This window comes from Amblyomma maculatum, chromosome 9 (genome assembly GCF_055883805.1).
Source record: "Amblyomma maculatum isolate TAMU_Amacu chromosome 9, ASM5588380v1, whole genome shotgun sequence".
Taxonomy (NCBI): Eukaryota; Metazoa; Arthropoda; class Arachnida; order Ixodida; family Ixodidae; genus Amblyomma; species Amblyomma maculatum.
The window spans coordinates 45,224,019-45,238,140 of NC_139352.1; the positions used below are offsets into that span (position 1 = coordinate 45,224,019).

At 43.3% G+C, this 14,122-nt stretch overlaps 1 protein-coding gene across 1 annotated transcript in view; it reads right to left on the reverse strand.

The window, feature by feature from the left end:
- Nucleotides 1-14,122, reverse strand: part of mfr (ferlin family C2 domain-containing myoferlin misfire) — a 178,824-nt gene that overhangs the window by 82,730 nt on the left and 81,972 nt on the right. The window contains exons 6-7 of the mRNA XM_084580089.1: nt 7,997-8,115; nt 4,440-4,590 (exon numbers count right to left, since the gene is read on the reverse strand). Of these exons, the coding sequence (XP_084436215.1) occupies nt 4,440-4,590; nt 7,997-8,115 (270 nt within the window). The remainder of the gene's footprint in view (nt 1-4,439; nt 4,591-7,996; nt 8,116-14,122) is intronic.

Below are 14,122 nucleotides of genomic sequence, written 5' to 3' on the forward strand. Positions count from 1 at the left end.
CAAACCAAACCATCAAACAGGTTTTTAACCTTTGTAATGTTTAATGCCGCATCTGCGATACACTTGGCCCTTCGGTACGCCGTTTCGTGTTCAGCAAAAGTCTCTCTAAAAAAGTTAGTTTGACCGTTACTTCTGCTTGATTTAACCTATTTGAAGGTACCTCCTCATCGCTAACCACCATCCGAACGCAGGTAATGGCTACAACAACGACTGCCATCTATTTCGGAACCTTCAGTGTAAATAAATTGGGGCGGCATCTAAGCTCCGAATTAAGCGTAGGAAGAAAAAGCGTACATGGCTCCCGTCCCCGGTTCCCCTCAGAAATCCTCATTCATATGCATGTACTTTCCTGCTAGGCTTACTGCGTTTACATCAAAGGAGTAAGTACTCATCAGCATCCACCCAAGGGCAGCCATACAGCCACGCTAAAATATTTGTTGACTACTCCCTTTGTTTTGTGCCTCTATAATATATCCCACACACAATCGTGAGCTACTAGAATATAACAATAATTTGATTTGTCATCTACACGTACATGATGGCGGAGATGTAAAGCAAAATCTGCTGGAAAGCTAATTGACAAGGCCGGCCTGAGGCCAACTCCCCCCCCCCCCTCCCTCCTCTTTTGCATTCTTTAAACGGTGAATAGTAGCGCAAAGAGCCTGTTGGAACTTTCAACGCTTCACACAAAAACACAGTACAATACAATAATGAATATTTGAATCAGAAATCGAATTTCACGTTCGTAAATCAAATAGAGCATTCTTTACCCCAAAGAAAAAAACAAAAGAAAGGGTAGAAACGCAAGGAAAAAGACATGGGACACACACACGCATACACATATATACACAAATTAGGAACTGCTGTCTATTTTGCTATAAAAAAAAAGACTTTCTACTATATGTGCGAAGCCTAGCGACAAATGAAAAAATTTTCACTTTAAATCGAGCCGTATGCATATGACAGCGTGGCCTAGGAACAGGGTGTCTGAACCGAGGGCCAAGGGTCTGGGGATATACCCAAGTTGGTAGCTTCTATTAATTCGACCATGTCATGTGATCTCATGTCGATAAGCCACCCGCCGTATAGCCAGCATCTGACCGTATTTCCCGTTATCGCATGCTGGAGGCATGCTCACAACGCCCAGGTTGGGGTTTTCTACAGAAATAGAGCCTGAAATATATGTCACGCTAAACATTCAGCTCTTACTCAGGTGACCGCAAACAGAAGATCAGTGGCTGCGCAATTTCGAATCTAATCCATAAGCCGGTGTTCAAAAAAAGTTATTAGACACTATACATTGATGTGTGATGACGAATGACCAAACTGAAAACGTACGCGGTTCGCAACAAGAGACAGTGCACATAACATACTTATGTCGAGGAAATACATCAAAATTCACTATTTACATTCCGAAAAAGAATAATAATTGGCTGATCGTCAATGAAACTTGGGTAGCAGCACCGGGCTCTCAGTGGGCATTAAAAGCAAACCGCCCAGCCCGTTGTGTAATGTTACGACATCTAAATAACTCCGCTTGATATCAAGTAGTCCACAATCCTCAACTACAACGTCCTTCATAAGTAATATGTTCTTTCAAAAGATGGAACCTCATATATATATAACGTTTCGCAATGTCTTTTTTTTTTCATTTCGCGAAATAATTTTTATTTAACTGCATAAATCAAGAGGAAATAAATACAAATAGGTATAAAGACCCCTAACAAAGTCTCCTTAAAAAGGAGATATTTAGATTTCCTTCGGCTTAGTACATGGGTCAACTCCTGCCACTGGCATAACTTATACCGTCAAAAAGTACCGCTGGTTGGTAGAAATAAATCGACCGAGTAACGAGAATCGCACAAGTCCATTTTCATAAGCTCATAATTTATACATAAAGCCCTTTATTATGATTAACTACAGATAAATTTCAGCTATCGAGTCTTTGACGTACCGTTCATATTACAGACGGTGACAGACGCCATCTCCTAAAGCAGAAGCTCGTATTCCCGCTCCATTTCAAGGTACGACATAAAAACAACAAGCCTCCTAGGGGAGGCAAATCGAGCGGTCTTCCAACCATTTGTTTCGTAACTCAGCCCCAAAACACGAAGTACAACATCGCGTCATCTCCTCGCCCCTTACGTCTCCTTCGCCGGCCCTAATGTATTTTGCAGCAGGTCGCAGCCATTACTCTGACAAAAAAAAACAAAACACACTGATGTCATTGTGATACTATCGCTTGGAGCGTGCTCTTTCGGGGCTTAAAGAACACGTATTTTTTTCAGTGCCATTTGGACCTCCACGGCCGTAAGTGGAAAGCCTGCGGTATATCTTTAATTCAGGTTAAGACCATTTATTATTTACCGGTACAAGCTTTCTCCAACTGCATCACCATTACTCTCAGCGGCTGCCGATAGCTACTCTCATGCGCATCGGTCTGATTTTACATGTATTTGACTCAGTCATTTTTAAAGGTGTAGCTTTATTTTGGTGCTTCGCTACCAGAACTACTGCTTGAAAAGTGAGTTTACACGGAGCCCAAAGCATGCACGTCCTTTCGAAGGGGAAGTTCAAACGACACTGTCCCGGCTCAATAAGATGTTGAGAAGAAGCCAGACGGGACCGCAGAATAGCGTCCAGATGCGATCTAGCAATTTTCCACAAACACTCACTGGTTTAGAAGGGACGCGCAAGGGCGAGCGCGACCTTGTACACGTACTAGAAGCATATGGACCACCTCCGTCGACCACATATATGCCTTTATGTCTACTTTTTATCTTCCACGCGCTTTTAGGCTGCCAAACGTACTTGCATAAAAGCCACTTAAACTCCCTGCCGTGAGAAATTGCCGATAATTACGTTACTTCCTAAGGCGAAATATGAGCGCAGCTCATCAGATGTTTCAGCTTTTCCATACATTGAGGCAATGAATTCGAGCAAGACATCTATGCAAAATTACGGACAAATTTTTATTTCTCACACATATCTCTTTTTTAAGAAACACACCACAAAGAGTTCTTGATCTATAAGCATATGTGGCCTTTGCTACGACAGGAAAGGCGGCGGTGGCACTAGGCGGAGTAACTGTGCACACAGCGGCAGACGAAGAACTTCCCCAGGTTGCCTCGCTAATGGCTTAGAAAGAACTCGCAGAGAATAAACCATTTGTATAGGAAGGAGGTTCGCAGTGGCGAACGGCGGCGACCGTGCGTGTCGGCTCGGGTGGTGCGTGCTATCGATCGTTGCTTCCAACACAACCAGCTTTCCGTTGAACGCATCAAAGTTCACCAACGTTCTAGTCAGAATCCACTTTTATACTGGGAGCATGCGATGCCGGCAGACGCTTTCCGGCACAGTGCAGAAATGCGAAAGCCTAAACGTTAGTGGCGCACATGGTGCATCACGTTTGTTAAAACAGTCGTTATCAACTAAATGAACGGTCATTATCGCTGCTAATGTCATCATTAACATTATCACATATTGCAGCGTCATTGTCATCGCTAGTGTTATCCTCACGTTAGAGAAGGAGAATTATGATGGGCATTTCATGATCCCGGGCGTGCGCAGTTGGTTAAAGCGCTCGGCTGAGGATCCAAGAGATGGAGGTTCAATTCCCGGGAGCCCGGGGGAGAGAGGATTTATTTATCTATTATTAATACTGATTCCGGATGATGACAGCGACGCCGCGAAACGCAGGAAAGGGCGCCAAAGAGCGGTGATCTAAAACGCCAAAAACGGCATAACAGCGATGGCGATGTATCTTATTTTTGTCAAGGGCAATGAACGAACACACATCACCAGATGAGGATTCTTGAGAAATAACGCGGAGATTCTTATATTTATACACTCAGACCAAGGGCTGCGGCAGAAAGCTTCAAACGAATAGTTGAGAAAGTGTTTGATGTAAGTAGGCGTTACGTGTTTGCAGGAATGCTGTAGGCCACCACCACCTACTAGCGTAAAACGCATGCATAAGAAATAACAATAGTAATTCGCGAACCCACTGCGCTGAGCTTACAACCGAATTAATAAAGTCGCTCCTCGGAAAACGAAAGTGCTTGCGAAGCCTAGGGGTAGCAGCATATGTCTGACTATGAATGCAGGGTTTCGGAGGTTTCAATAATCCCCTCAGCTTCCCATCTTAATCGAGCAGCTCCGGCCAAATTGGCCATGTTATTAGGTCCCGTGATGTCGCATGACCTTTATAACTATCAGTGCCCGATTAGTGCCCGGTCATCTTAATTGCCACCCACCGTAACCTGCCAGAACTATTCCCGTGATTTGTGTGCGCCGCCACCTGGTCTTCAGGGGCACGAGGCATTCAAATCTGCCGCGTTAATGCAAGTCCCAGTAGCAGGACTTGACCGGCGGCAGGTTTCCGAATGCAGCTTAGGTGAGGCGAAGACGAAATCGTAACCAGTTACGATCTCTCTTACCTTGTGATAACGACAGGGGTGGTGATGGAGTAAGGCGCCGTATCCATGGCGAACGGCTCGTCGGAGAACATGGTGCTGTCTGCGCCTTCGCCTCCCGACAGCAGGTACAAGGTTTGGTCGCTTAGCCGACGGTGTAGAGACTGCGTAGATCCTGCAAATGTTGCCAAAGGCACCACGTCATCATAGGTGTGGCCATATGGTGTTATCGCCATATTTTGCTCATAGCAGGCAATAGTGTAATGCGCAATGCTCTTTTTGATGGAAGGGAAGAATGATAATAATTCAATGTATATTCAGTTGTTCATTTCAATTACACTATATTCAATTTTGTGTATATATGTTGTTGTTGTGTGTTGTGTTTTATGGCGCATAAGCATCTAAGGCTATCATGCGCCACTGTATATATGTGTGGAAGCGAAAAGTTATAATCTAGCCTCTGAGATCACCATCCTAACACTGTAATAATGACAGTAGACTTCACTGACCAAAGAAGAGTTTGGCTACGATAGATTCCTTTCATCTTTGGCCGAAATTTTCTAAAGCTCGGGTTCAGTACATGCACGTTTTTTATCATTTGCTCAGTATTTAGGATTGAGATGTTTACGGCTATCCCTGCGGGGCTTTCTTCCCGTAAACGTAGTTTTCTGCTTGTTTATTTACTATTCTGCTGTTTTAAGGTGAGCGCCTTTCTAGGGTAATCGTGACGTCCGGTCCGTTGGCTGCATGTGTACACCGTACACCATGGTCCACCAAGACTGCCCACCGGATAAAATTTAAAGGGAATGAATCTGTCTCAACCGGGATTGAACCACTATCTTTTCGAGCCCCAGCCGAACGCGCAAATCAATAATTCCACGCACCGATCGTGAGAAACCCATCGTAATTCTTGTCTGGTGTGAGTTCGATAGTTGTGATGACCATGACGATGCGGTAAGTGAAAAGAGTCATTCGAAGAGGTTTTCATCATTTCCTCTATTAAGAAGACATGAGCGCAGTCTTGAAATTTTTTTGCTTCTAATATCTAACACCTTTCTACTAGCATAGCGCCTTAACTTACTTCACCATTTTAAAGATAATCCGACAAATATATAAATCACCTCTTTATTTGAACACGCGTACGTTTCTGAGCGGCCTATGAGTGGAGTGCCTTAGTCGGGATACGGGAACCGAAGGAACTCAAAATTTATGGTGTGTTGCAACGACTGACTGGACTGAATTAATACATTGGTTTAGTTTGTAGGGTTTAACGTCTCAAAGCGACTCAGGTTATGAGAGCAACGAATTATTGCATAGTAAAATAGTGACTTGTGTCACGTAATTGACTAGGTACATAAGGCTGGACTTATTAATTATGGGTGATCTATAACTGCAGCCGTACGAGTGTTGTGTAGGCGATGCGAAGTAGACCAAATAATGCAGCCCCATTCCCGTGAAGGTGAAGCTGAAGCGTCTCCCAAAGCTTTTTTTTTTTTTTTTTTTCTTTAGCGAAATGCTGTAAGCAGCTTGTTTTCTCTTGCTACTGAGTACAAAACGACCCTTAAGCAGTCTTTAAATGCCCGCTAAAAAGATGGAATGCCAAAGTCCGGGACTACAGAAAATTTAGGACAACAAAAGTTGAGATTAGAAGCGAGGTCGCGTCATAATGCTAATGCATTTTTGTCAACGACAACTTTGAAACTGCACTTCATTGTTTTGCGAGGGAGTCAGGGCAAAATGAAAGCCACCTGAATAAAAATACGCAGCCGAAACATAATCTTTTAACATTCAAGCTGTTCCCGAGTGGAATTTAACAACCAAAAATAATAACAAAATCCCCATTTACAGTGTAATGCTGCGTTTCGAAAAACATCCGGCTGCTGCCGCATCACGCAACGTCTATTCCAGTGTCTTTATATATAATTCCCTTGCATCTCGTCCCCATTTACGTGCTTTGCCTAATTGCTCGCTCAGGACGGAAGCCGCCCTTGTCCAAATCGGTATAAGTGCGCCCGACCATTTCCTCGACGCTAATAGACACGTTTAGGGTACGCGGTGCGGAGGAAGGAATGAAAGAATGCGCGGCGCAAAAAAGTCAGGCACAGGATCCCATCCGGTCGCTGTCTATAGTGACAGCGTAATTGGTCAATAAGCACTCCTCGCACCTTACAAACGAACGCCTCGTTTAAGCCCACCAAATTCTGTGCCCCAGTCCTCCAACTGAAAGGGCATCACGTTGGCATCAACGTCATCGCACTCAACAAAGTACGTCAACTTCACTTCCGCTATATTGGATGTGTCGCTGCGCACGCCACAATATTTGGACTATAATGGGCTTCAGTAAAGCTGTTTTTGGGATAGTTGGTAGGTTGTGTTGATTTTTGGCGAAGCTTGAAGCGCAAAAAAGGCGAAGCTTGAAGCGCAAAAAAGACATGGATGGGAGAGACGCACAAGACACATGGGCTTGATGATTGTCAAGGCTTACGATTAGTCTCCAAAAACAGCTACTTAACGTCGCTGCAACGGCACTTCACATGTAATACTCGTTACGAAATCCGAGCACTAACAGGGCGTGCTGAACCGCATTCTACCACAGTCGTGCAATCTGGAAATAAAGTGCATTTTGAATGAAACAAAAGTGTATTGGAATTTAACTCTTGGGCGTTCGCTGTTCGAAACTACAGCCAAGTAATTATATCCGCAGTGGTAAAAAATGGCACGATAAGCGCACTTGTATCAGGAGGATCGCTAATCTCGACTGAACATAAACAGAACCCGCAGATACCAAGAACTAGTTAGCCCACCAATAATCATGTGCCCTCGCTGAGCGGACCCCATTATTGTGCAGCGAAACAACAAGAATTATAGAATTTTTTTTCCGTTCCTCTCTATATAACTATGACATTTGTTTGTCCTTCAGTGTATTCTGTTAACTCTTTAGATGTAATTTTGTGCAATATACATTCGGTGCTACATGAATATGATTAGGTAAAGTTTCAGACGGTAAACACAATACCCTTTTCCCACCTTCTTCTCAAACATCTTTCTCCACCAATGTTTCGGGAAAACCGAAAACGATGAAAAATAGACCAGCTATGCACAGAAACCTTAAGCATGGAGATCGCTTTAGAGAGGTGCCTTGGTAAACAACTTCATTTCCCTCACCAGATGTTTGTAGCGACGCAGTGAGCTCACGCTAACGTTATCAGCCCGATAGTTAAGCGGACTAGTTGGCGATACATCATCCAAAAAACGGCGCGAACAAACGGCGCTTGTTCCTGTGGTTTCTTCCTTTCGTCCCCGTTTGTTCGCGCTGTTTTTTGGATGAGTTATCAGCCCATTAGGACTAGAAATAAAAATCATTGTTAATTCAGAGATGCAGAACTGCCCCCCCTGCGATTCTAAAGTGGCTCAACGCGATATTCAAGAGATAGTGTAAAAATGAGCAGGACGTCCACAACATTCAGCACTACCTCACCGCTACAGACGGATCTTATGCGAATCCTTTTTTGGGGAACTTCTACGAATCGGTAATGATGCGCTGCCTACCAAGAGGGATGTGAATCCTCGCATCCACTTACCGTAGTGGATGCCATCTTCGGCGTCTTTCAGCTTCACCCTTTCTTCGGCGTCGCCAGCCGGGCGTTGTTTAGCAAACTTTAGCGCCACGGCCAGCGTTTTCATAGCCGCTGGAAGGGACCTGTGAGAAAGCATGTGAACAAATAGGAAGCGTTAATCAGTAGCAACGGTGGGTCGTTTCGCGTTATGTTTGAGCTCCACTAATCTCGTGTATCCAACTTCTCAATGTTTGCCCGAAAGTTTTCAAGGCATCAATACTTAAAAAATAATTGAGTTTAATGGTTAATCTTCCTGATTCTGGTGTATTGAAGCGTTTGACTGCCTCAGTTCAGTTCAGTTCAGGCGTTCAGTCGTGTCCGACTCTTCGTGACCCTATGGACCATGTCACGCCACGCTTTCCGGTCTCTCACCATCTTCTTAACATCACATAGCTTCATCTGCAATGCCTCGAGAATGCCATCTAACCATCGCGTTCGCTGCCTACCCCTTCTCCGGCGACCCTCAACCTTTCCCAACATCAAATCTTTCTCCAGCGACTCCTCTCTTCTCATCAGATGACCAAAGTAGCTGAGCTTTAACTTTAGAATTTGACCCTCCAATGAGCAGTCAGGGTTTATAGTCGACAATATCGACTGATTTGATCTTCTGGCAGTCCAAGGAACTCTTAAGAGTTCCTAAGAGTTGACTGCCTAGACTGGTCGTTATGTTTCAAACGTGTTGCTTCTTGGTTTTTATTTATCGTACTTTGGCAAAGCACCGAACGAGCGTCACAACGTGTCCGGTGATCACTAGCGTTTCAAACCTCCAATCGAAAGTCAACGGGTATTCATCTGCATGCTTGCTTCACTGAAATGTATTCTTTTCATTCAACAGCCCCGTATTCTAATGCAGCTTTCCGCAAGGTGAAAAAGAAAAGCCCAGGTAAATACGTGAGCAAATCAATGGGGATAGATATCAAGCGAGTGTTTGGTGAATTTTGCTGAAATTTCTATGATTTGGTGCAGTCGCTTCTGAACAGGGTAAGCTAACTTTACGTCTCCTTAGTGAAGTTTCTGGGGTCACCGGACGCCCACATGCGCTTATATACATTCGTGATGGCGTCTTCGAATAAAGGAGTCAGGTTTTTCAACCTTCTTAATTCGGGAAGTTGCTGCAATAGTTAAAAGATTATTTTATTATAGTGATGATGCTAAACTACATCTTAATGTAGAGGAATTTAATTATAGAGTATTGTTTCTTAAGTCGCTCTAATGTCGAAAAGGTAGCGGAACATCGACGCTGCACTGCGCAACTGTCCGGATAAAATGGCATAACGCCTTACTCAAGAAAGGCACTCATTCCTGACGTTCAGCAAAGATTTTTGGGACCCTTTGGCACAGCAACCTGCCGCGAATCTTGCAGGCTAAGTTGAAGATTGTGTCATCATCTTTGGTGATCGTCAAGGTAAAATGTATGCGCTGATGCATACACAATTTATAGAACCGGGTGAGTGTGAAAGCTTCTGTCGGGCTTCTTGCCTGAGCACCTTCGCGTTTCGGTAGCCGACCTGTATTCCATTAGCCTGCAGTAAACTCGGTACGTCTAGTGTGGATTCAACACCGCGCTTTGAATCGACAACTGGAAAGTTTCGTTATTTATTTGACGTTTATTTTGTTTTATTCAAGGCGACGCTTAGGTGATGTCTGGGACTGTTTTAATTCTCCAAATAAAATTTACCACTATTTACATACTGCATACTACACTACCGATCTTTTGTAGAAGTCAAGCTTCAACTCCACTTAACTCTTAAACTTCTTCATACTGGGCACATCTCGGCTAAAAAAAAAAATTGAACTCTAAAAGTTTGCCTTAATAGTAGACGCGAAATGGTGCCCGTTCGTTGGCCCACTTCTTATGCTCCTAGCTCGGCATCCTGCCTTCGCTTCAACCATCTAGCTGCCGTATAACCGGACGTTCTTCTCAGCCAGAATTCTCGGCATCCATCTCACGAAGGCTCACTTTTAGTAGAGCACCACCATGCCCTAAAACGAAGCCCCTACATTACAACACGCATTTGGTGCATTGTCAGCTTGACGATAATGCCGCGCTGGTACCAGCTACAGGTTCCATCCGATGTGTTCAAACCCAGCGACACACGCACGAGATTATTCTTCTATGTACGCCACGCTGCCCTCATTCATTAATCACTAGTCCCTGCCCATTAATCAATCAGTACACCATTCACACCATTAACGAACGCCCGGTCAAAGAGTCAACACTACCTATATCACAGGCTCTCCAAACAAAGCGACCATACTAAAAAAAAAAACGCTTTCGTTGCCCTCCATGACCTATACTACGAGAAAACGTGTCTAAATTCTGTTCGTTCTTTATCACTTTTTATCGCACTGCCACTGCTGTCATTTTCCTTAGCTCTCTCCGGCGTCCTTACGCTAGATAAGGAGAATTACGTGCAGGTTCTCGGGAAGTTGGCGTCGAGTAGTGGTTTGCACTCTGGATAGGTAACAAAAGGATGATTGATCGATTTCTGGTGGTGAAATACGTTTTTATGATTGGCTGTTCGTGCTGACATGCTGTGCTGATGACATGTTGACATGATGACATGCTGACACTCTGATGACAGGTTATCCCGACACATCTTGTTTACGCCACTCATAAGACAAGAAATGCTTTCGCGTTATTATGAAAGGAAAAAGAGCTTATGAACATCAGGTAACTAATGATAGCGATAGGTTTTAAAAGGTGGTAGGTTTTGCTACGAAACTAGCCACCCAGTATACACATTGAATTGAAACGTTGCAACTATCATCGTACCAAAACATAAATCAAAGCTAACTTATATCAATTCATAGAAAATAAGACGCCAGAAAATTAGTAATCACGGGCCTATCAGCACACTGTCCATTGAATATTTCTTACAGGTTGGTTACTAATTAATTAGGTAATGAAATTACAATAACTTTAGACCTTACTAAATAAAAACCTGCGTGGCTTTTGTACAGGCTACTCCACAATAGACCGTTATTCGCAGCGCTGATTTATTTTTATTTTTTCACGCATTTGACGACAGAATACATGATGGTTAGGTTGTTAGTAGCGTAATAGCACGAGTACGATAGTCTTCGAAGGTGGTTCTCAAGTGATCAAAATGCATGATTGCTGCCACTTAAGAGGGCAGGCCCTTCCAGTAACGGGAAATTATGAAAAATAAGAGACTGATAATATGCTTTGGTGTGAGCTTGCTCAGAGGTGTTCAGAGCATTGGCTAGAATATTACGAGTAATTCGACGGGCGTGCATAATAACAGAAGATTGGCAAGATGAAGTGCCATGCAATTTATAGAACAAGGAAAGAAGCACGCTTTTGAAACAAGAAGTCAGTATATAAATGTACCAATCATATTTTAGTGCGAAAACAATTGCGCATTAGGAGCCATTGGGGAAAATGAATCTGGCGACATGGCTCTGGAACCATTCGAGAGGGGTAATGAGGCTTGGGCAACACGAATTATTCGAGGCGTATGTAGACGGAAGCTTAAACATATGAATGCTATGTAAGGAAGAAATCTGATGGTATGATATGCAGTTAAAGTACAGTAGCACGTCATAATCTGAATTTGAGGCATGATATGATCGTGATGCTATTAGTTTATATTTAACTTAAGTTGATACAAGATATGTGTAGGAGACAACTTACGCAACATGATTATCGTTAATTGTGCAAGCTTCACGGTAGTGGTTGCGTTGACGCTGGGAAGGATAGAAGTTTTAGTACCTTTTAGCAACATGAGCCAAGTGTTATACCATTATTGGGCACGCATATAAGGCTTTTGTGAAGAATACTGATGTTGACGGAATGTTTATTGGATGGTATAAACAATAAACACAGTCGTCGAGAAAAAAAAACGGTGACATAAAACATTGCATTAAAAGCAAAACGTTTATGTAGATAGGACACAGAATGTGAGCTTAGGCCATATTCTGGGGATTATCTCATGAGATTGGGAACAGCTATAACCAGCGCGAGTCAGCATGAACTAGTTTCAGAGATGAGTTAGGAAAAGTGTTATGCAATTTAGAATAAAGTATGCAGAGTTAGGCGTGACAATTTACAAATTATACGCCGAATAGGGACATTAAGAAAGGCATTTTAATACTCTGGAATAGGGCATCTGTAGGAAAGGTAAAATCAACGCATGCATGTATATCGTAAAGGAAAAGAATCAACTGCGTGTCATGGGAAAATATTTTACGGAGGGCCTTGTTGATTATATTTATAGTGAATAATCTGTTACAGTAATGAACAAAATGGAGCAAACCCCAAATATATAGCTACCGTAGAGTAGGAAAAAGCAATTGACTTAGCTGGAATCTCTACAGTCATGGAAGCATAATAAGGCCAAAGTGTCGAAGAGCAAAATACAAAAATATTAGAAGACATCTCTTACGGCTTGCAAAGTCACCATAGCTTTTCAGAAAGGGCACAATAAAATACCCAGTGAGGAAGGCTCTCTGGTGTCGAGACACGATTTCTTCAGAGCTAAAGATCACGTGTTTAAACGTGGTATTCAAGAACCTGGATGGGGAAATATTGGCGAAATTAATTAATCGAGGATAATATATTATTGCCTGATTAGCTTGTGGCATTGCCTGGGTAATTAACGTAGAGGACGATTGTAAGGTATGATCAACGTCGTAGAAAGGCAGAGCATCTAAAAATATTGTCCAGAATGCTAACATTTACCGTCAAGCTCAGTATGAAAACTGATGTTTATGACAGGCAGAGAGAAGAAGCGGTAAGGAAATACCTAGAACAGGTAGGCACTGCAGTTTCACAGAACGCGTGGGAAATATTCTATAGAATGAGCGTGAGGTGGAGTGCACTTGGCACGTTTTATCAGATAATGCATATCAGTCTACCCAGCGAACGATACACATTCATTGCTGCGATTGCACGCTATAAATTGTATTCGAGCATTCTACACCGGGTAGGTCGGCCCATAAGTGTTCATCTTTAAATCGCACTAGACAGTATCTTACGGATATGTCACCGATAAGCCAGAAACGCGGAGGCTCAAAAAAAAAAAAAAAAAGACAGCCTAAAATTAAGGCGCCTGCAGCGACCTATGCAAACAAAATGATAGGTGTAAGTTTAAAGGACAGGAGAAATCAGAGTGTTGGGGCAGGAAAAAAAAGAAAGCTAATTAGTGGCATCCTGTACGAAACCTGGAAGAGCTAATGGGCCACGACATGGCTTGTACTGCGAAAACAGTATATAAACCAACGGTAGCTAAGTGCAGGTAGCTGGATTTCATGAAAAAGGCAAAATAAGCTGAGGGAGAAAAAAGTTAATTGGGCGGAAGGGATTAAGAAGATTGCCGAGATAAGATGACCTCATGCCGTGGCAGGGACAGGGCAGGCTCAAGTGTCGAGACATAGAAAGTGCCTTAGTTCTGCAATGGCAGTAAAGATAACGTTGAAGATAGTAACTATTCCCGCAACGATTGTGTGTCCAACTTAGGTTTACTCTGTGCGAAAAAATAAAATGATGGATGACAGGTCTTCAGGCCAACAAAAAGCAATAAAACCATGGAGGAAGGAAAGCTTAGGAGAGGCCCTGACGTCACATTTTTGAAGCCGGTGCGGCCGCACCGCGACCGGACGCTGCAATGTCTCTCCTCCTCTTTACCCTTTCTCCGCGACGCTCACGTACCTAGGGCCCTTAGCAACGCTGTTGCTAGTGGCCCGAGTTTTCATAGCAACAGCGTCGCCGTTGCTAATGGCCCGACTTGGCTAACCCTAAATTTTGACCTCACTTCCGCCACACTTTCTCCAATGCATTGGGAATGGTGAGGGCCTCTCCTAAGTTGTTTCCTTCCTCCATGAATAAAACATAGCTTGTCTCTCCAGTGTTTTGGCTACAGTGGTAAACAAGAACGATTAGTAAACGTAAACAGCAAAAACAGCAATAATAAAGACATAAAGAAACAAGCACACGCCGATTTGGAATCACTGCGACAATCATAATTTCTAAAACAAACTTTCTGACAGACTTTGGAAACATCCTGCTTCAAACAGGACCTCGAATACGCATGCTGTCAGAGCAACATGTACGATAACAAAATTTGA